Genomic DNA, 22055 nt, shown 5'->3' on the forward strand with positions numbered 1-22055 from the left:
GTGATTATTACGGCTGTTTACATTCCCCCACAAGCCGACACTGACCGAGCACTCAGGGAACTGTACAGCGCGATCAGCAGCGAGGAAACCGCACACCCAGAGGCGGCGTTTATCACGACCAGGGACTTTAACAAAGGAAACCTGAAGAAAGTTTCACCAAAACTCCACCAACACATCCATTTCAACACTCGTGGATAGTGATGCGCGAATCATGAACGAATCGTTCAATACTCGAGAATCACTTTACTGACTCATGAATCATGATTCACAAGCCCAACTGACTCACTGACTCATCCCTGTTGTTGTTAGCAGCAATGTATCTAGCTTATAATTAAAATTGTGGAGAAAAACACAACATCCAGTATCGAAACAAAAAAATTTCTGCTCTTAACTGGAAGAAAAAACCCTGAGTAGAAGCTCACATCAAGAAAATAGCTCCTCGGTTCACAGTAGCATCGCTCTGCTAACATGCTAACAGCACATTTGAGCTACTCATCCCCCTCCCTCCTGTGCTGAATCGTAAGCGTAAGCGAATCACTCACTCACTCACCCCCTCCCTCCTGGCTCACAGCTTCTTCTTCTTCTTGGTTGGCAACCAATGTTAAGGCGCATTACCGCCCCCTGGCTCACAGCTCAGTGGACGTTTAGATGAGAAAATATATATTTGACACATTTAAGGAAAATACTGATAAAATAAAAATAAACAAAATAAATGTTTATTAAGCAATTTTGATAGGAAATTGCTTAATTTTAGAAATGTTTTTGCTCTTTTTTGCTCTATAAAATAGTTGTTTTCTTTTAGAATCATTCATCTTAGCAGTAGGATTTACATGAAAAGAGAAACAAATTAAGTTTGAGTGAAAATGTACATTTTTTGCACTCTCTGGTCAACTGACTCAGTGAATCAAATGACTCAAAAAAATCGATTCACTTTGGTGAGTGACTCATTAAAACTCGATTCAGTTAAAAGAATCAAATTTACCATCACTACTCGTGGAGACCGGCTACTTGACCACTGCTACATTTCCTTCCAGGATGCGTACGAAGCCCTCCCCCACACCTCATTCGGCCAATCAGACCACCGCTCCATCCTGCTCCTGCCCGCCTACAGGCAAAAGCTGAAACATGAAGCTCCAACGCTGAGGGCGGTGCACCGTTGGTTGGACCAATCAGTGTCCACGCTGCGGGAGTGTTTTGATCACGAGGACTGGGAATGGTTTCATGTGGCTGCTAATGACATTGATGAGTACACAGACTCAGTCTGCGGCACATGGGCACGGCACTGGCGGCAAGGAGCGCCGCTTTTGCCTCCGCGAACACATCGGATTACAAACATGCACATTACCAACTCCAGAAGACAATCAAAGCAGCCAAACGTGAGTACAGGGACAGGGTGGAGCAACAGTTTGACAACCCTCGGAGTATGTGGCAGACTGGGGGACATCTCGGGCCCTCCAAGGTTTGGAGGCCTATCTCCACCCACCACCACTTCCCCTGCCGGTGGCGGACTCCCTCAGGTATCGGTGCGTTGGTGGTTCTTTGTATCTGGGGGTGGGCGTCCGGGTACACACCGGCTCACTCCTTGGCGGCCGCTTATTGGGGCTCGCTCGGGCCACTTTGGAGGTGGGGTGCCCCCGGCCTCTCGGCCTGGGGCTCGGTCACTCAGGCACAGCTGGCTACCGGCGGAGCTCACGGGCGCGTCACTGCAACTCCCCCTGGCTTCTGCTCCGCGGCTGCTGAATGAGCTCTCATCTGGGACTCTCCTTAGCTCTTACTGGGACAGTGGCGCGGCTGCCCCTCTGTGGGTCTTCCTTGGTCTCTTGTGTTCTGGGGGCCTCTGGATGTCTGGAGTTTTGATCTCCTCCATACCTGCTTGATACCATAGAGGACAGGGCTGTGGCTCCCCACACTCTCTAGCAGATCATTACATGGAGAAACCTTTGGAATGCAAGCATGCTGATCCACACAGGTATGCACACATGGGTATTCACAGATGCGGACTACAGCTTTCTTGGCTGCTGCCTCAAAGCACACTGTGTGCTGTCTATCTTGCGTGCTGCACAATATCGTTTATTATTTAGTAACTATTGATATCTATGACTAGCTAGTTTATTGTGATGGTGCTTTTTTTTTATTATTATGTTGCTCTTTGTTGTTTGCTGTCTCCCCTGTTTTTTTTGTTTTTCTTTCTCTCCATACAGGTGACCCAGGAGTTTTTTTTTTTTTCTCTCTTCCCCCCCTTCTCACCGTCTCTTCTCCCCTTTGGTTTTCTTTCTTCCTCTCCCCCTCTTTCTTTCATTCTTTCCCCCTGTCCTATTAAAAAAAAAAAAAAAAAAGGATGACAAAGGATGAACTGAAGCTCCGCCATCACGTGATGTCACATGCTGCTGTTTCTGATGTCACTTCCAGAAAAAAAAAAAAAAAAAATACTAAATGTAGCACCCAACTCAAGTAGCTCTGGATTAACCCTCGGTTAAGATGGTGATAGTACTCTGAGCGGGGCCCTGGGTACGTTACTTATTTTATTGGTAAACAGGAGAAACGATAGCTAACCAGTTTTAACCTTTGTACTTAGAAATCTTAATGTTGGCGGTGCCTCCACTTAGTGAAAATAAGGAGTTCTGTCTAATCTTCACTAAGAATAATGAATTTATCTAACATGTTAAACCTCTCTTTTACCTTTTTAGTAACCCTTATCACTTATAAACTCTGTAAATCATAAATATGACACAACACAAAACTTTAAATTCAAAATGTAAGATTTAGTCAAAACAAAGTATGATTTAAATAAAAATAAAAAATACAATATTCCCAGTTCTGAAGTGTTTCCTTACAATTCAATTGGATGGTTTTTTCCTCTTCACAATTCACAGTCAATGTTTTGGAAACAACACATTTATCCAAGATATTCCCCTTTTAAGTTCAGTTCAAATTTGTAACCTTTTAGAGCTCATTTACTGAAACCGTTGCAGGCCTGATCGTTGCTCGGGCTCGTTGGGCCAGAAAACACACAAATGGCCGCTTCGCTTGATAAACAAGCAGAAAACAAAACGCACGTGCTCGTGGCTACTCACAAATCCTTCGGGCTAAGTGCGAGGACAAGCTGAGGGGCAGGCTCGGTTTGTGACCATGCGGCCTCCACTCGGCAACGTGGTCGGAATTAGCGGCATACATGGGCTGCTGAGCACACTGGGACAAACCCACGGAAATCCTATCCACAGCAGAAGGGTCCAGAGAATTCCTCTCGGTCCACTGTGCATTAGAGATTACTATTTAGTTCCATAGAGTAATCTGTAGCTTACATACTCAGCATACATAGCTAATAGGGGTGCAACGATATTCGTATCGATATTGAACCGTTCGACTACTCCGCCTAGGCTGCACTGTCGAGCGCAGATCCACTGAGCACTCAACACAGACAGCATAGTCAGAAGGAAGAGCGCAGGGCAAGCTAGCAAGACACATGGACCTCCCCCACCCTCATTCAGATCTGGCGTTTGGAATTATTTTGGTTTTCATGTGACGTATGACCCTGAAGGTAAGCGAGTCATGGACTAAAGTAAAACAGTATGTTGGATGTGCCATGCAATGCTCAATTACATGGGTGGGAACTAGTGTGTTAGCGCAGTTAGCTCGTTAACGTGTTGGCCGTCTAGCCCCACACACGGGGCGATCGGCGGTAGCTCGTTAACGGAGATTTGCCGTGTTGTGGCGTTAAGGTCATTTCAACGAGATTAACCTGAAAGCACTAGTGGGAACACAACGAATATGACTGCACATTTACGCCGACATCATCCTAGTGCAAAGACAAAAACAACAAGCATGCTACTAACTTTACCCGAGTCATTTAGACAGCTGTTAGCACATGATTCTCCTTATGCTGCTGAGAATATAGCCCAGAAGAAGCGGATAGTATAGCTTTTATTTTGGAAAGAGACATTTCTCTGTAATAAACTCTCTTTTCCAAAGATGAGTGATTCCTCAATCAGATACAGGGCTCGCAATATCGCTAGCCCGACGTCCCGGAGCTAGCGATTTTTTTCAGTCGGGCTACCAAAATCTATCTCTGCCCTGCCCGTCGGGCTATTGTAGGAAGGAAAAATATATGTCAATGCTTTTGCATTCTTTCAGAAATGTAGCTGGGTAATTATGTCATTGGCATCGGTGAGCCACTGTCAATATGTGACATATTGAAATCGTGTTTGAATTTGCGCTTGTTTTTTTGCTTTCACTTTGCAATCGTGCGAACTGTGTATAGAGAGCGACAGCACTGATCTGTGAGTGATGATAATTTGTGCACCAATTCCTCTGACATCGTCTTATCAATCGTTAGCTTACTATGCAAACATGACAAGTGAAATCTCCCGCAGCTTAAACATGTGAGAGGTTGATCGCGCAGAGAATCGCTGAGCTTATGTGAGTCCGTGTGTAAAAGCATTTCAGTTCTGCTGAGCCAAATAAGACAGGTCAGGGTGAAGAAGTGACAGCCAAAGAAAAGCTTACCACAAAACGGAGAAGTTATGACAAATCAGACTATAAGGCAAAAAGAAAGTGCAGCTTTATGGTTTCATGGACAAAAGAATTTCTGTGGCTGCAATATGACGAGCTATATAACCAGGGCTGCACATAAGTGGTCCGCAGGTGCGCATTCGCTGTCAAAATAAAAAACACGCACAAGGGTTAGGGTTAAATTTAAAAACTGTACTTTTGAGTTAAAATATATATTTATAATTTTAATAAATGACAAATTAAAAAGGCATGAACATTTTTTTTGTATCGAAAAAATATCGAACCGTGACACCAAAGTATCGAACCGAACCGTGAATTTTGTGTATCGTTGCACCCCTAATAGCTAATACAGGCTCTAAAATGCTAACATGCTAACTCGCGATTAACATCATACATTTTAAGTACTTATACATTCCGTTTAAGCTCAATGCTAACTCCACATTCAGTACTCACTCATCACAGGGCAAAACAGTCCATAACAGGAACGTAGACTCTGCATCCACGGCTATTGTTTTGACTATTCTCCCGTTAGCTCTGGTACACAACCTCCTCCGGTAACGTGCTGCTGCCGACTCTCACTAGCTTAGTTTTTCTTTTCTTCGCCTCACTTAGATCCCGCCTTCCTTACGTCTGATTGGACAATAGGTTTACATCAACCAATGGGATAAAAACAAATACAAGATTGACAACCCAAAATGAGCTTGTAAAACAACTTGAAGCAAATACAAAGTTTTCCTTGTTTTAAATTAGATAACAAACCTTTGGGTTTCTTGTAACTTTAACTCCATGAACACTTAAATTATAATTGACTTCTATTTATTGTGATTTTAAACACATTTTTAATGCATTTGAACTCTTGTTTTGTTTTTTTAAACACATATGAAATATTTACAATAAAGTTTTTACATGACAATATTTATATCCTTTTAACCTGTAGTGTCTAAAATAGATATTTGAGACCAGGCTACATAAACAATATATATAACTTATATAAACGTATATATAACTTAATATTGCACACATGCAAAATCATATATACATATATATATATATATATATATATATATATATATATATATATATATATATATATATATATATATATATATATTTCCTTTGCAGCAAAGGACAAACCACTGTAAGTTTTCAACTTTTTTACTAACGCTGGTTTTTACCCTTTAATTCATCCATTCTTCCATCATTCTGACTCAGGAAAACATTTGCAAGCTTTTAATGGGGATAAGTCGATTATATAAAAAGGCTTTTTCTAAATGTGTTTCACCCATTTCTCCAAAAATTAAGAAAATGCATGTAAAGTTGATTTATTATATTTACCCCGTTTTAGTACTTCTTAAAACAAGACTCAAAGTTGAGGTGGACCTGTGTTACTTTTGTGATTGAGCTTGTGAAACATTTCAACTCTTGTTTTTTTCTTGAACTGATTCAACCAAATTTTGGTTAGACATACACAGCTGTGTAACGCTGAAGTTTGACAGCATCCCTCATTTTGATATCTTTGTCCACATGAAACCTTCTGAAGCTTATATTTTAAAAAAGGCTTCATTACTCGAGGTTTTCCAACATAGTCCTCTTTGGTGACATCTGGTGGACAGAATGTGAACAGCAGCTTGAATCTACAAAGAAGATGAACGGCTTCATCACGACTGCCCACTCTGTAGAGCTGTGACACGTGACAGTTCTAAACAATTAAAATTGGCATGTGAATGAATGAAGTCTTTATTTGTCACTTGCACTTGCCTACAGGTGAAATTGGACCTTTTCTGACCATATATGCAATACAAAAACATCACATTGTCTATTTGATTAATAATTTCAGTGTTAAACGTTTACCCTGGTGTGTTCTCCCTTTGCTTGTGACTTCACGATATTTGAAAACATACCAGATAGAAAAAATATTTAACCATCAACCCATCTCAGAGGAAGAGGAAGTTTGTTCCAGTCTGAGCGTCTGTCTAGTGTGAGGCCTGTGATTGGTTGACTGTTAGGAAGCAACAGTGACTTCCTGTTTTGTCCCTCAGCTGCTGACTCAGCTCAGTTCACCCATCCTCACACTGCTCTGTGGTGCTGAAGCACCAACATCCTGCCTGGAGGGAAGGTACCCCACAGCAGGGGAAGAAATAATGAAGAGAGTGCACCTGATGTGGTAACTAGGACATCAAGCTTTAGTATGCTTCTTCGCCCTTAGACTATGTTACTGTTTATCATCCTTACTTGGTATATTTTCAGTTAAACCTCAGGTAGTTTAAGTATTTATGAACTAAACAGTCTCAATTTTGCTAGATTATGTTGTGAGATTTAATTTCAGTCTTTGTGATTTAGAGAGCAGTAAATGTCACTGTTGAATGAGTCCTTTGACTTCACTCCTTTTTTATGAAATTTGCCTAAAAGGATGTGATTTTCTGATTTCTCCTCATGTTTGATGCTCTTATTAGACACTACACTGTCTCCAGGTTTGAAGGTTCCTGCTGGTGGACCAGCTCTGATGTGCTTAAATAAACTGAAGTTTGTACAGTCAGATTATCTTTGTAGGTTTTATGAGCCTTTGATCAAATAACAGTCTGCATGTCTCTGACCAAGAAGGAGGCAAACTCTCTGCTGTAGTCACAGAACAACATGTAAACAACAGAACTTGGTGACAGGAAACAGGGAAACATCTTCCTTCACTGAGGTCACAGCAGAGTCTTTAACTTTCCCATCACACCACTGGTGGAGTCTCATCCCAGCCGGATGTTTGGTACCACGAGTAAAGACCCAACATCTCCAGCGTGACCTCTGTTTAAGGCTTTTATGCTGAAACATTTTTTTAAGGGTAAACGCACCCGTGCCATGAAGATAAAGACACATAAACATGTGACCTGGAGTTTTTGAGCTTTGCTTTAATCTGTGGTTAACCACAATAATCCTGAAGCCAGCTTAATGTGTTTTAAAACTGAGGAACAAAAAAGGAGAAGAAGATTAAACGCAGAAAACAGGAAGTAAGAAAGAGTCAAGATGTGACTGTTCACACTTTTATGTGTTCGATCATCTGAGAAATAAAACGAAAATCTTTGCCTCGGGCATTATGTGAAACTTCTGAAACCTTTAAATTTACTGAAGCAAATGTTGAAGCGCGAGTAAGAACAAGAGATGCACCAGTATCATTGTCTTCCTCACTAACTTCAGTGAAACCAGTAAATCTGTTTGTACAGAAGAAGAGTTTGTTCGTCAGCTTTGACTCCTGTGAGCTCCTTACTGTAAAGCCTGTTGCTGATGCTGTGTGAACGCCAACGTCTGAAATCAGCAGCTGTTTCACTTAAGGCACATGTGACCAAATTAACACACATACCTCAATCTCCTCCCAGCATGCACTGGAGGCCTGTAGGCTGTCAGATATGGGATTAGGGTTATTCTCTGCATTCATGAAGGTGTTTAATGTTTTATGATATGATATCCACACATTGCTTAGCTGGAACAATAAAACTCCTGCTCTGACTTCCTTTTTTAAAAATATCTTTAGACATGAACAGAAGAAACTGATGCACCTATTAAAGCACCAGAGTTGCAAAAAATCATTTTCTTGAGTGAGTGCAGTAAGATGTTTCTTCTGGTTTTGTTCAGTATTTGCAGTAATGGCCTTCTCTGTGGTTCACACATAGAGACGTCTTTTTGGAAATGGAAGTTATTGCGTCTCTCTGCGTCAGCTGATAGAGTCATGTGATGGAGTCATGTGACGCAGTTCATTTGAGTCAGCAGCAAATTAGCAGGATTCATTTACAGCAGGATGAAGATGTTTCTACTGTCTCTGCTACTTGTGAACGGTACTGTTACCTCCCATTAGTAGTATTAACGTTAATGATATTTTACTCTATTTTACATGAGGCAAATGATCTTACTGTCATTTTTATAAAATGTTGATTGTGATACGTAGAATTTATAATCTGTTATATATTTTAAACCATAAACTATTGTTACACAAATTATTTCAAGTAAAATGGAAACAATGGGGATGATTGATTTCATTAATATAGTTCATGGCTTGTTGCTTAATGGCTTATTATGTGTTTTCATTAAGAAGTTATGAGGGTTAAAACATTTGTTTAATGCTCTAAATCTGGAATGTGGCAACTTTGAGTTCTGGCGCACCAAAACTAGCACAGAGGGGATCTGGTTTAATTTGATGCCGCAGGACTTAAGACATAGTAGAGAAATCAGAGTGTGTCCAGTGAAGGACTGGACCAGTACATGTGAAGCAATGTACCAGGAGCAGCTCTACACCTTCTACAGGTTGGGTCCACCTCTGCATATATGCACACCAACTTAGCCCTGGACCAGTGCTCCCCATGATCTTAAATTGAATAAGCATGTTTCGAACACACACTGATATATTGTAGACTTGGCCAAGGATAGAATGCCGCAGTTGATCTCTGATATGAATGTTAAGGTCTTTTTCTAATTTAGTCTTAATGAAAGCTACTGGAGAACATTGTAAATTGTAAATGAAATAGTAAAGAACTGATGTTCGTTTGAGAATTAAAAAATCATCTACAGGATCGTCTGTTTTGAGGGAATCGTACTGTCACTGTCTGCACATAGTGTGTGACCTGTAAAAAGCAAAAACACTGAAGAGCAGCAGTGCCAACACTTGCAAATTGTCCATCTACACATAAGTCTGCAAAGGATTTTAGACCCTTTCTGTGCCAGATGTGGAACACCGTCACTGAAGGAAAAAACAATTCATTTGCTCCAATTGGGCCTTGAAGTGAAAAAGCCTGGTGGCCAATGCTCTTCCTAAACTGGGACCAAATTCTAAGAGGTTGATGGACTACTCTATTATTACTAGGCAAGAGAAAGGGATAAGCCTAAAGTCACAGGTAAAGAAACCATGATGACCCAAACTGGTGATGACAGTTCAAGATTGTAGCGTCACCAATATAATGCATCATAAAACAGAGTAATAGCCCATTCCTGATATTTGTGGCCCAATGGTAGTACTGGAAATTGGAAAGGGCTAAGCCTCCCACCGGCTTGGGTCTTTGAAGAAGAGCTTTCCTCAGTTTTAGATGTTTACCATTCCAAATAAATAATTGATTAAGAAAACCAGAGATTTAAAAAAGGGTTTGAGAATTAGGACTGGAAGGCATTCAAATACATGTAGAAATGTTGGTACTAGCATCATTTTTACACTGTGTCAAATCCCCAACTCTTTGACCTTCAGGCTGAAGGAAGAACAACACTCGGTGTTTAATGCTGAATCAACAATCTCTTTAATCCATACACTTCTCATTATTCCATACAAACTCTTTAAGCATTACAAACGTCTGGACGGGAGATATGCACAGGAGGGTGTCTGGCAAACTCTCGAAGTGTCCACGTGACCATTTCTCACATTCTTATAGCTTTGGCCCCTCCTCCAAACTAAGCACTCACATTCTCTCTCTCTCTCAGTGAGCCTAAGTCATGACCTTGGCTTCCTGTTTTTCTCCTCCTGTATGTTCTGTTCTCTTTGTAATCAGAAAAGCAAGGCCATGATGCTCTGCAAACAGTATTTCTTATAAATCAGCAGTATAATGCATCATAAAACAGTGCAATATCCCATTCCTTTTTTTCCCAGAATAAACAATCAGTTACAATCAAACAATCAATCTGCTGGTCCCTCTCTAGTCTGATCAACAGTGTTTCAGTAACTTTCCACTAGAAGATGCTCCCCTGTTATCTACTTTCTCCCAGGCAAGCGTGGGCGAGAGTCTACAGCCTTCTACCCTCCAAGGACATGTAGTCTAATGCCTTTATTTTCAGGCCTGTGTCCACTTAATACTACACTATATGGTTATATGGCATTTTAGTCAATATAAAGCATAGAATTGAGGCACTTCAAATATTTCCACAACTGTTAATCCTGCCCATTAAAGACAAACATGATGGCGTAGAGCCTAAAATGGTAAGAATAGGGACAATTAGTTAATACTGAAGCAGACCATGGTTTTTTTTTTTTAATAAAAGTCTGTAAAAAATCAATTTGGGCCTGGAGATTTCCTGGATTTTCTCATTATTATTATTATTAATATTATTATTATTTTATTTATTTATTAACTGTTTTAAACTTCAGCCTTGTCTTGACCAAGTTACTGACCAATTACAAGTAGGTTGCAAGCAAATGATTTAATGAATGCTGAGATGGTGTTAATCATATACTATGATCTTCACAGTCACCTAACCCAGCTCAAAATCTGAGACATTTTAGACCAACCAGCATTAAATAAGAGGATGTCTTGGGTAGGAATGATTTTACATCCTCCAGGAGGATAACAGGAATGTGACGAATGTATGCAGAGGAGACTGATGGAGGATCAACACTTGCTGGTTTTGCTGTCATTTGTTTTATTTAATGGTCAATGTTATATTCCCAGTGCTGCAGGCTTGTCAAATCTAAAACCATTATTTGAATACAGTCAAGCTGCTTGAGTTTGATTTTACCGGTTACAATGACATTAAAGTCATTAACTTTAGTCTTGAACCTGAAACGAGTCTGTATGTTTCCCTGGTTGAACTGGTGCACTCAGACTGGACTATTCCCATTTCCCTCACAGAGTGCAGATTTTTCAGAGAAGTTCGACATGTGCTGATTGAATGCTCTTTGATTTCAGTATCTCTTGTCCTTATAAATAAGTTACCTGCACTCCTGCAAACAACCTCAAAATATGGAGCTAATTTGTGTTTTTCTATGTGCTCACAGTTTCCCAGGCTGTGGTGGTGGAGGTGAATGAGGGGAAAATGTTTGTCCTATTACCCTGCCAGTACTCAAGAGTCATATTTAAGAACCCCACAGTGATGTGGACTCGCAATGATCTTAATCCCAAAACTGTCCACCGACAACGAGAAGGAGGAGATGATCTTAGAGAACAAAACCAGCGTTACAGCGAGCGCACATCGATGAGACCTGATGCTCTGGACTCTGGAGACTTCAGCCTCACTCTGAGAAAACCAGCAGAGTCTCACAGTGGAAAATACACCTGCTCCATCACTGATGGAGAAGAAGAACTGATAGTCAGACACATATGGCTGCAAGTGAAAGGTAATAAATAAATGACAGCTGCTGTAACCACAGATCAAAGACTAATGCCAGACTCAGGCCCAGGTTAAAATATGTTGGATGATATTAATTTTCTGTTGTTTTTTCCCAGCAGGATCTGTGTTCGTGGAGAGGTTTATGATAACTTTATTCTGTGTTGTGGTCATCCTTGTTTGCATAGCGTATGTCTACGGTGCTCTCAGGAGTGAAGCATTACAGCACAGAGCAGAGAAGTAATGTGAGTCTGTGTCTTGCTGTGTTGTTCTTTTGTATGACTGCATTCATGTTTAGGGGTTTAGCCGAACAGACACATGTTCTGCTGCTTTCCTCTCCGTTCTTTAGGAAATGTAAGAGGAGAAGCTTGCTCTGCTCCACAGCTGACCTGCCTCAGGAAACTACAGTGGACTGGAGGTGCTCAAACTACAAACATGGCTGTCCACATCTGATGGTTTAACTGGCATGCTAAAAACAGCCAAAGTGAAAATGATTCAGATCTGTTAACCTAAATATATAACTGCTGTTTAGATTGAGGTCAGAGGTCCTTAATACTGGATATTACACTCTGGACAGGACACACACACCAAACTGTCTGTTTTCTGTGTTGTACTGATGTTAAGCTGTTTTCTAGCAGGGCAGTTTTTCCTTTTTGACTCTGCTGGTGACCATCGGGGGCACGCTTTAAAAACTCAAAATCTTACCAAGTATGTTTGTCTTATTTCTTGTGAAAAAAAAGTCATGACACTTAAAATAAGACAAAAGCAGCTAAAGAGTAATATTTCAGTAAGATATGTGAACTTATTAGCCAGTGAATCTTGAATTTCCACTTGTTCTATTGGCAGATTTTTCATTATTTCAAGTAAAAATATCTTGTATCAAGTGAGACAAAAAGTAAATCACTCACTCAGACAGTGTTTCTACATAAATGCTTTCTATCTAACATTCACATCAACAAGCTGCCCAAACAGATTTTATTTGCAAAGGGGAAGCAAACCATCAACCTTCTGATTTGTCGATGACCTGCTCATCCCCCTGAGTCACAGCAGCCTCGTGTGTTTTCACACGTGAGAGTAACAGTCTAACTGGGGAGCATGAAAATGTTTCATTAATCCACTTGTGTGATCTTAAAGCTTTCCCACACCCCTGAACTGTTTCATAAACCTAAACGCAACAGAAAATAAAGTTTATTTAAACTTTATATTTTCTTCAAACAGTTTTAAAATAAACCCGAGACCAGTGAACATCATGAGTGTGGATGTGGAAGCTGCTGCTCTGTGAGCGTGGGAAAGTTTCAAATAAATACAGGGTCATGAGTGGCCACATGGGGGCGCTGCTGGGCGCTTTTTGATCTATTCAAAAATGCATTGATCCTTCAGTCTGCTGGGTCTGAGCAAACACAGTAAAATCACAGCATTGTAAATATAATGAATCTGAATATTGAAGAAAAAGAAGAAGCTTTATTTCCACAGATGAAGGAGAGATGTTATTACCTCCTGTTTTACAGTTTATTTACAGACACACTTAATTTACAATAAATCTGAATTTATGGTTGTTATTCATTCATATCAGCATGTGTGCTGTTAGAGCAGCTTCTTTCTGTCACACCCAGAAAAGACTGAAGTCCATCCTGAGCCTGTAAAACGTCTCTGTCGTTAACACGGTTTTTGAAACAAAGCCCAGAGTCCTTCTGTCCTGAACTGTAGAAGTTAATCATTGATTTTACCCTCTGCCAGGATCAGAGCTCAGCTTTACTCCACCTGTCTGACTTCTTCATGTGTCTGTGTCACATAAAGTGACTGCCTCTTCTTCTTTGTTTCTCTTTGAGAAGCTTTACATTTAAAACGAGGCATCGGTGCTTCAGTAAAGCCTTTATTTAGATCCTGTGTGCAGCTGCACGACCAACATGTGACTTTCAGCTTTGATTCAGTGTTTCATTAACAGCATCACATTAACTGATCTGGAATGAAAGACATGTTTACACAGGGTGAGGCTGTTCACTTATTTAATGACACTAAATGAATGAAACACATCAAACCTGCAGCTGGTTTAAAGTGTTTTATGGGTTTTGACTGTAATTTTAAATAAATGTGCTGAAAAGCTGAAGTTAAACCATCAGAGAGTAAAAACTAAGATCTTACAGGAAGTCCTGACCTGCTCGGCTGCAGGTTCAGTTTATCAGAGTTTGAGTTTCTGTTCTTCTCTACATACAGACTGTAACACCGACCTGAAACTTTAAACTCGTCACTTAAGAACCAAATTTAAACATTAACAAGTTTGTTTTGTTTCTTTTCAAAGTTCACATCTTATTGCTGCTTTACTGAAGTTTGGTCGAGTCGGGCTGTAAATGATCTGTGACACAGACACACCTTAATGAGCCGTCTGCTCACACTTCTCCTCACAGGCTTTGATTTAACTCTGTGGATCAGCTGTGACATGGTCACGGTGGGTACTGTACCCGTCAGCCTCATGTCCCGTCTGAAGCAGTGTGAGAGTGTCAGTAGATGATCAGCAGAGGAAAGTGAAGCTGCTGTGAGCTGATGTCCTGAAGGGCTTTTAAAGAGTCTCTGAGTTTGACAGGAACATGAAGATGTTTGTGGTGTTTGTGATCCTCCTGCACGGTAAGTACACCTTCCTCTCTCTGCTCTCATCATCAGCTTTTCTTTCATCTCTCTCTCTTTAATGTGTTGAAGTGCAGCAGGAGGAGATTTCCATCAAACACTGGATTCTGATTCAGATCAAACTAACAATCCAAAGCAGCAACTTTCAAATCTCTGGATTCTTCTTGGTGGCTTTCAGATGAGCTCGTGTTACAATCAGCTGCTGTGTGTGTTGTTGTGTAGCTGAAGCTCTGACTCACATTTCATATGTGACCAAAGGAAACTTGGTGCTGTGTGTGTGTGTGTGTGTGTGTGTGTGTGTACGCAGTGGCGGTCCTAGCCTGTTTGGCGCCTCGGGCGAACACTCCCTCTGGCGCGCCCCCCCCAACCACCACACGCACATATGAAGAGAGAGAGAGTATGCATAGTATGCAAACAGCTACCAAACAGTCGTCATAATTCGTCACACAATGAGAACAGGACAAATCAACAACTGACAATGACTAATTAATATTAAAATCTGTAACATAATGTATTGTTTGGACTTTAGTCTGTTACTGTTGCTATTTTTACCATTTCTTCTTGGAGCAACTGTAACCCACATTATTACCTTAGCGATTAATAAAGTATTCTGATTCTGATTGGTTCAGGATGACCTGCCATTATCCAATCACACATCTGCTTACCTGCATCTTTTGCTCGTTTCTCCTCCTCTTCTTTTCTCTTTTTTCTAAACTGAGGACCTGATGGCTTTGAACTTTTCTTGTCCATCTTGGTTTTAATGTTGCACTCCAGTATGAACACCCATCCCCCAACCCAAGGATCACCACAACATGATCTAACACACCTACACCTTAGTTCACAGATTCACTTTGTCTAGGGTGCATTTCTGAGATTTCACACAACCCAGGATTCAAATCATGAATACATAATGGGCTTGGATTTACAACATTATGAATGAAATGTGCTCTATTTGGAAGCAGCTGGCCCCTCCCCTTTCGACGGGTTGTTTGTGAGACTTTAAATCATCAAACTGTAAATTTTAAATTGTTATTGAGCCCTTTACTCCTGGTCCTAAAGTGTATGTTTATTTTCTTACTCTTCTTATATATATTGTTTACTTGCACTGCTGTAACTGGAGCCTCGTCGTCTCGTCTCTCTATATGCTGGACTGTAGCGGAGATGACAATAAAGTTTACTTTGACTTCAGCAGCGAGCAGGTGCACCGAGGGCTCTCGCGCTCACTTTATAGAATTTCGAAAAAACATCGGTGCAAATTATAAGTCTGTATCATGATGTCTGTTGTTTTCGTGTTTGTTGGTTTGTTTTTATTTTGTTTTATTTTGCGAGTTGGTTATTAGATGCTGCTCCAGCCGGTCAGAGACTCCCCCACCGCCCCGCCCTCTCCTCCCTGTGCTGCAGGCGCACCTCGCAAACGAAGGGCGCCCTTACTCCCAGCAAAAGGGTGATAGAAAACCAATCGGTGCCTGTGCCATTCCCAATATGCGCTGGCTGATGTCGGGGCAGCATGAGTACGAACATGAGTATTTATTTTTTGCCGATGCCCGTGATGCTGCCCCGGGCAACCGCCCGTGTCGCCCGTATCTAAAACCGCTACTGTGTGTGTCTGTGTGTGTAAGTGAGGCTGGATGCTTGTTGATGGTTTTGAGTCTGCAGGACTGTCAGCAAAAACAATGTTGTGGTTTAGCAGAAGCTCTGCACTGTGTTTGCACGCAGCACTACAGGAAGCAGCACAGAAGCAGTCACTTCTACACCTCTCAAGTTTAATGTAACTTTCCCGGTGAAATGGTCAGACTGTAGCTGAACGGAGAAAACGCAGCGTCACACTGTGCGCCACGTTATTGTTTCACTGAAACGCATTTCTACAATACTGTTACTTGTACTCTCTGCAGTGTTTAAATGCTTACATATACACACAGTTACTGTCCCTCCACACTTACGACTCGGTTCTGCTTCTATGCCCCAGCTTTGTTTACTTTTTCCCACCGAGGCTTCTAGACTTCTGATTGGCCAACATTTCTACACGGTTAGGAATCTAGCGCCACCTGCTGCTTTGGCATGTTCATAGCAGCGTTTTCCTTCATTTCTGCCTTTATGTGTGGACGGGATTATTTTTTAAAACGAAAACAGAAAATCTCCATTTTCAAAAATACCCGTGTACGTGTGGACGTAGCCTGAATGACATGGTACTCTCCACCTAAGAACTGAGGGTGGTGGGAAGAGAGAGGCCTGGGTCTGTCTGCCCCAGTGACTCATATCTGGATAAGCAGAAGATGGATGGATGAAACCTGCTCTACGCTGCAGTCTGCTGGAGAGGCAGCATCAGGAACAGTGATGCAAGGAGACTGGACAAACTGGTGAGGAGAGCTGTCTCTGTGAGCCAGACTGGGCACAGTGGGGGGAGTGGTGGAAAGATGCACAACTCTGATCGACCACTTCATAACATCTTTATGGAAGCAGAAACCATCAGTACTGACTCATCAGGCTTTTAATTCTCATACAAATGGCTGATGAGTTATGTCAGACAGATGAATTTCCCTCTGAGATCAATAACATTTTTCTTGGCACCAATTAGACAGTTCATGTTTCAAGGATCTAGTTTTATAGAAAAAACCCAGAGATTATTTTTTAGCAAAATTTGAATCAGTGTTACACGATCTTCCCCTGCAATGCACTCAACTAAAGCAATGCAATTTTTTCATAATGCACATTTCAATGTGCCTACACAGCAGACAGAAACAAACATTTTTGATACTGTATATTAACTTATTTAAGCAGACCATTTAGTATCAGCAACATTTATACTATAGTTTAGACCCCTAAGAAACTCCTGATGGTATTTTTAGTTGTAAAAATTGAAAACTGCTGATTGAAATTGAATTTTTACTCATTTGAAATGATGAGCGGCAGTCAGGTGCCTGACCTGTTAGACCTTTGTATTAGAATTTCATGGTCAACAGAGTCGAACGCAGCAGTGAGACTGAACAGAACAGAAACTGCAGTTTCATGGATATGTGCTCGACTAAAGAGGTGCAAGACTTTAACTTTGTCAACTACAGCTGAAAACCCTTGATGATTAAAATAAACTACAGTTAATGTGATTGGCTGACTACTCTGCTCCCTGCAGATAAATGTGGTCTCTGAGACAAACTCACAGCGTGCAGCTAATCTGTGTTTATGTGTCCTCAGTTTCCCAGCATGCCCTGGCTGTGCTGGTGCAGGTGTATGAGGAAGCAAAGGTTGCTCTGCTGCCCTGCCGGTTCTCAGGCTTCATTCCTGATCAACCCACAGTGATGTGGACTCGCAGTGATCTGGATCCCAAAACTGTCCACATGACACAAGAAGGAGGAGATGACCTTACAGGACAAAACCAGCATTACAGCGGGCGCACATCAATGATGGTCGATGCTCTGAACACTGGAGATTTCAGCCTCACTCTGAGAAAACCACAACGGACCGACGTCGGCAACTACACCTGCACCATGAGTGATGGGACAGGAGAACGGAGACTGACAGATGTACAGCTGCAGGTCAAAGGTCAGCAACAAACCCCAGATGAAAATACAGGTGAAAAAATCTGTCCTGTAGACAAAGGTCAGAGGTCAAATGGAGAGGTAGTATATCCTTAAAAAAACTGGAAGGAAGGACAAAAGAGGTTGAGGGAGATGAAAGCGGCAGGAACTGAACCATCTACAGCCACTTTTTATGCAAATCAGATGGATGAGCAGGAAATGCTCTAAAAATGTGCTGATGCGAGATGGAACGACTCCTCTGTAACTCTAAGATGAATGTGTCTGCTTTTGCCACTGCAAATGATGTTGTGAATCTGAGTTTTTAGCCATTGCATTATAAAGTATTTGCTTATAATACTTATACATAGGAGATTTTTCTTTGGTGGACTGGCTAAGCTGGAGACAGAACCTGTGAATGTTTAATGAAGGCATCCAGAATAAAGGGCACAGTCTCAGTTCAGGAGACAGAGAACCTCTCTGCTTTTAAGATCAGACATCAACCTTTCACCACCCTTGCTGCTGTACACTCAAAGTGCTGGGAGGACTTCCCATGATACACTGAGCACTTCTCGTCCACTCCCCTCTTTTCACCCCACTTTTCAGTGGTTTCCCTGTTGGTGAGTAATGCCCGGTAAACCAAATAATACCATCAGACATCTTCACCAGTAAAAAGCCAGAGTCAGAGCTCAGGAATGCAGATGTTCATCAGGTTTCAGTTACCACTAATGTTTTTCTGCTCCTGCTCTTGTGGTTGATAATGTTGCTCTTGTCCTCATAGATGACCCAATGAAGGTGACAGTGGGGGAAGGGTCAGAGTCTGTCCTCTTACCCTGCAAAACAAAACCTGGGCTGCCAAAGGACATCGCACTGGAGTGGACTTGTGCTGACATAGTGGTCTATGTGTATCCACACAAAAGCGACCACCTTAAGAAACAGGATGGACTTTACAGAGACCGAACGAAGATGAATGAAGACCTGCTGAGAACTGGAGACCTCAGTCTGACCCTGAAATACCCCACAGAGAGAGACAGTGGAGGATACATCTGCACCATCTACAGGGACAAAGACATCCTGAGACAGAAAGTAGTGCTGCAGGTCAAAGGTAAGTGATGCTGACACAGGTCAGAGGTCAATGCTAACAATCAAAGTCACGATTCAGAGATCTTGCTTTTTTTGTGTGTTTCTCCACAGAACAATTTCCACCCTGGGCCACAGCTCTCCTGGTTCTCCTGGGTCTTCTTGTGGTTTCTGGAGGTCTTTTATTTCATTTCCGGCACTATTTCATGCCAGGTAAGTGTCTCCTACTACACTCCCACAATGCTGATGGTTAGCAGGTGTCCTCTGGTGGCTACGTTATAGTCAGTTTTCCTTCAGAAAGTTCATAATCACCATCCAGATGAACATTATCTCTGGCTGGGCCTTTATGTTTGGTTAAGCCATAAAGCAAGTATGGACATGTTGAAATTTCATCATATCCCTCAGCTAACAGGGTTAGAATGACGTTTGTGGTTAGAGTGACTTTTGTTGCCATGATGCCAGGTGTCTCTTGGAAATGAGATTTTTAATCTCAATGAGATTTTTTACCTGGATAAATAAAGGACTAATAAAAAAAATAGAATATTTCATACTGGAACCAGTCAAACATGTTTGAACTGCAAATATTTGACTTCATCCAGTCAAATAAACTGTGCTCAGTGTTGCTGATGTATGTGCAGCTAATGTTGTGCTTTTTTGTCCTCTCAGACCCCAAGGTGGAGGTGGATTCAGAGGTGGAGTCTGTCCAGCTGCCCTTCAAAACCAAAGTTCACCTGCCTGAAGATGCTAAAGTCGTCTGGAGTAACTCTTACAACAAAAATGTCCACGTGTATGAGAACGGCTCTGACCAGCCTGGAGAACAGGAAGTGGTTTACAGGGATCGAACAAAGATGAATGAAGACCTGCTGAAAACTGGAGACCTCAGTCTGACCCTGAAACACCCCACAGATGGAAACACAGGAGCCTACACCTGCACCGTCTACAGCAGGGAGGGAAACATCCTGCTGAAGAGAAAGGTGGAGCTGAAAGTCAGAGGTTAGTGTTGTACATACAGGTCAAAGGTCAGAGGTCAATGTTGTAACTAGATGACCCGTGCTTGTTCCTACCATTATTGGCTGACCAACAATCTTTTATCTTTTTCTGATGAAAGAAGCTTAACCCTTTAAGACTGGGTTAAGACACGCTCCATTTTGCATCACTGTATTTAAATCCCTGTAGAACTGCAACCACATAAGCTAGCGTAATAATTGTTTTTGCATATGAAACCAGTTGCACTTACATCTTATTCCATCAGCTCATCCTAAGTCAGGGTTTCCTTCCACATGCAAAAATGCATGAAAAGCAGTTGCAGCAACAATAACATAATATTCCAGAAACACGCTTAAAAATTGGCGTATCCCATAAATTAAACTAAGAAGACACTCAAAATAAATCTCCTGAGGTGGGAAACTATTTTGTGCAACTTTTTTGTATTTACAGTTTTGAGGGATAAACCTCTTAAATTTCCCTAACTAGAAATATAAGTTAAAAAAACAAACAAACAAAAAACAACCCTAAGATGATTTCAATTTTTTTGGTTCATTGCACTTTTTTGCAATTTATGTAGTTACTGTGGACTTAATGCATACATATTATTAAAATCTGAGCTATAACAGTTGTATTGATGTATAGCAACTTGAAATGCTCTCTAGAATGGCACTACAGCATGTAAAAATATAAAGATAAGCTCTAGCGGACTTGGTTCTATGGTCGGTCCTAAAGGCAAAATAAAAACTACAATACTTCAGGACAAAATCTATATTGAAATGACTCTTTCATCAATTTATACAAACAAGATGAAAATATTTTGGAGACACAGGAGCCAATCAGATGTTGACTTGCTCTTAGGCTGCATTGCATTTGTCTGTTTCTGTGTCTGCATGCTGGTCATTAAGAGTCAGTTCTCCAATACTGAAGACAGAAACTTCAGTCATTCATTGTTTTATCTCCTTTGGGTGAAAGGAGAGGTGAAATTGCCATCCCATAGTGACAGATCATACAGTGGTTAGCACTGCTGTCAAGTGCAGGTTGCACAGTCTCCCTGTGACTGTGTGGGTTCTCTGCAGCTTCTCAGAAAAGGATCTAATTTGCATGAAAATGAGACATGATCAGGACTTGTGTGCTGATTGTTAGAAATAAGAACTGGTACTGGTGCATTTTGTTTTTGACGGCATGTTACAGAGAGAGGAAGTCCAGTTTTGGACAGTTGCAGCTAATGTCTGTGATGTGTCTGCTCGTGAGTCTGTAAGTTCAGTCGGTGTGTTTTCTGTTTTACTTTGAAGGTCCGTGTCGGATGTCAGTGTTTCCTGTCCCATCCCTTGCCACGTTAGCCTGATTTTGTTCCAGCTGTGTCCTATCTCTCGTTTCCTGATAGCTCCCTCTGTGTATTTAAGCCCCATGTTTTCCTTGGTCTGTGTCGCTATATCCCTCACTTTAAGCTGTGTGTAAGTTTGACTGCTTTGCGTGTCCCGTTAAGTTCAGACCAGAGTAAAAGAACCATTGGTGTGAAAATGCTCTTAGAGCCACAAACATGCTGCTGACGGCTGCATGTTTGATCTGATCTGCTTCCTTCAGCGTTCTCTACAACTCTGAACACCTGCTGCTGTCTGTACAGCTCATGTTGTGTCTGTTGTCCTCTCAGTCTGTCAGGTGGAGGTGGAGGAAGGGGCGGAGTCTGTCCAGCTGCCCTTCAAAACCACACAAAACCTGCCTGAAGACGCCACAGTAGAGTGGGAATACTGTGAACCTGAATGTAGGAAGGTCCATTTGTATCATAGTGGATCTGACCATCTTGAAGAACAGGACCAGGATTACAGAGGGCGAACCACGATGAATGAAGACCCTCTAAAAACTGGAGACCTCAGTCTGACGCTGAAACAGCCCACAGAGAGAGACAGTGGGAGATACAGATGTGAAGTCAAAACGGGTGTTGTACTCCTCAGAAGGAAAAGACTGCTTCTCAAAGGTTGGTTGGATGGTTGGTTGGTGGTTTTTGTGTGTGTGTCTGACTGTGTTGTGTCTCCTCTGCAGGGAGAGTTCAGGTCCAGGATCAAACAGGGGACATCAGGAACAGAAGCAGCTCCATTGATCCGACTCCTCTGATGGCTGATCAATCAGTTTGATCTGTGTGTTCTTTGATTATTGATCAGTGATGTCAGAGTGGAGTCAGTGTGATGTTGTTGTTTGTGACTCAAATCTCCAGAAGCCGAACAAAAACAGACTCACAGGTCTCATGCAGAGAAAGAGACGGTCCTTTAAAGTGATACAGTACAAATG

At 41.6% G+C, this 22055-nt stretch overlaps 1 protein-coding gene across 1 annotated transcript; it reads left to right on the forward strand.

The window, feature by feature from the left end:
- Positions 1–14059: 14059 nt before the first annotated feature.
- LOC146673081 (butyrophilin-like protein 2) lies at positions 14060–22007 on the forward strand. The gene is made up of 7 exons (XM_085401655.1): positions 14060–14193; positions 17383–17730; positions 18484–18807; positions 18897–18995; positions 19449–19775; positions 21421–21744; positions 21810–22007. The coding sequence occupies exons 1-7, from the start codon at positions 14157–14159 to the stop codon at positions 21899–21901; spliced, it is 1551 nt and encodes a 516-aa protein (XP_085257781.1). The 5' UTR covers positions 14060–14156; the 3' UTR covers positions 21902–22007.
- Positions 22008–22055: the final 48 nt, after the last annotated feature.

This window comes from Rhamphochromis longiceps, linkage group LG3 (assembly GCF_057381845.1).
Source record: "Rhamphochromis longiceps isolate RC_006_pf linkage group LG3, R_longiceps_female_GT1.1, whole genome shotgun sequence".
Taxonomy (NCBI): domain Eukaryota; kingdom Metazoa; phylum Chordata; class Actinopteri; order Cichliformes; family Cichlidae; genus Rhamphochromis; species Rhamphochromis longiceps.

Bases quoted from the DNA above. Each gene is read 5' to 3' on its own strand.
- LOC146673081 (XM_085401655.1), top strand. From the start codon at position 14,157: ATGAAGATGTTTGTGGTGTTTGTGATCCTCCTGCACG. The intron at 17,731-18,483 runs GTCAGCAACAAA...TTGTCCTCATAG, and splicing joins TGTACAGCTGCAGGTCAAAG to ATGACCCAATGAAGGTGACA. The intron at 21,745-21,809 runs GTTGGTTGGATG...TCTCCTCTGCAG, and splicing joins GAAAAGACTGCTTCTCAAAG to GGAGAGTTCAGGTCCAGGAT.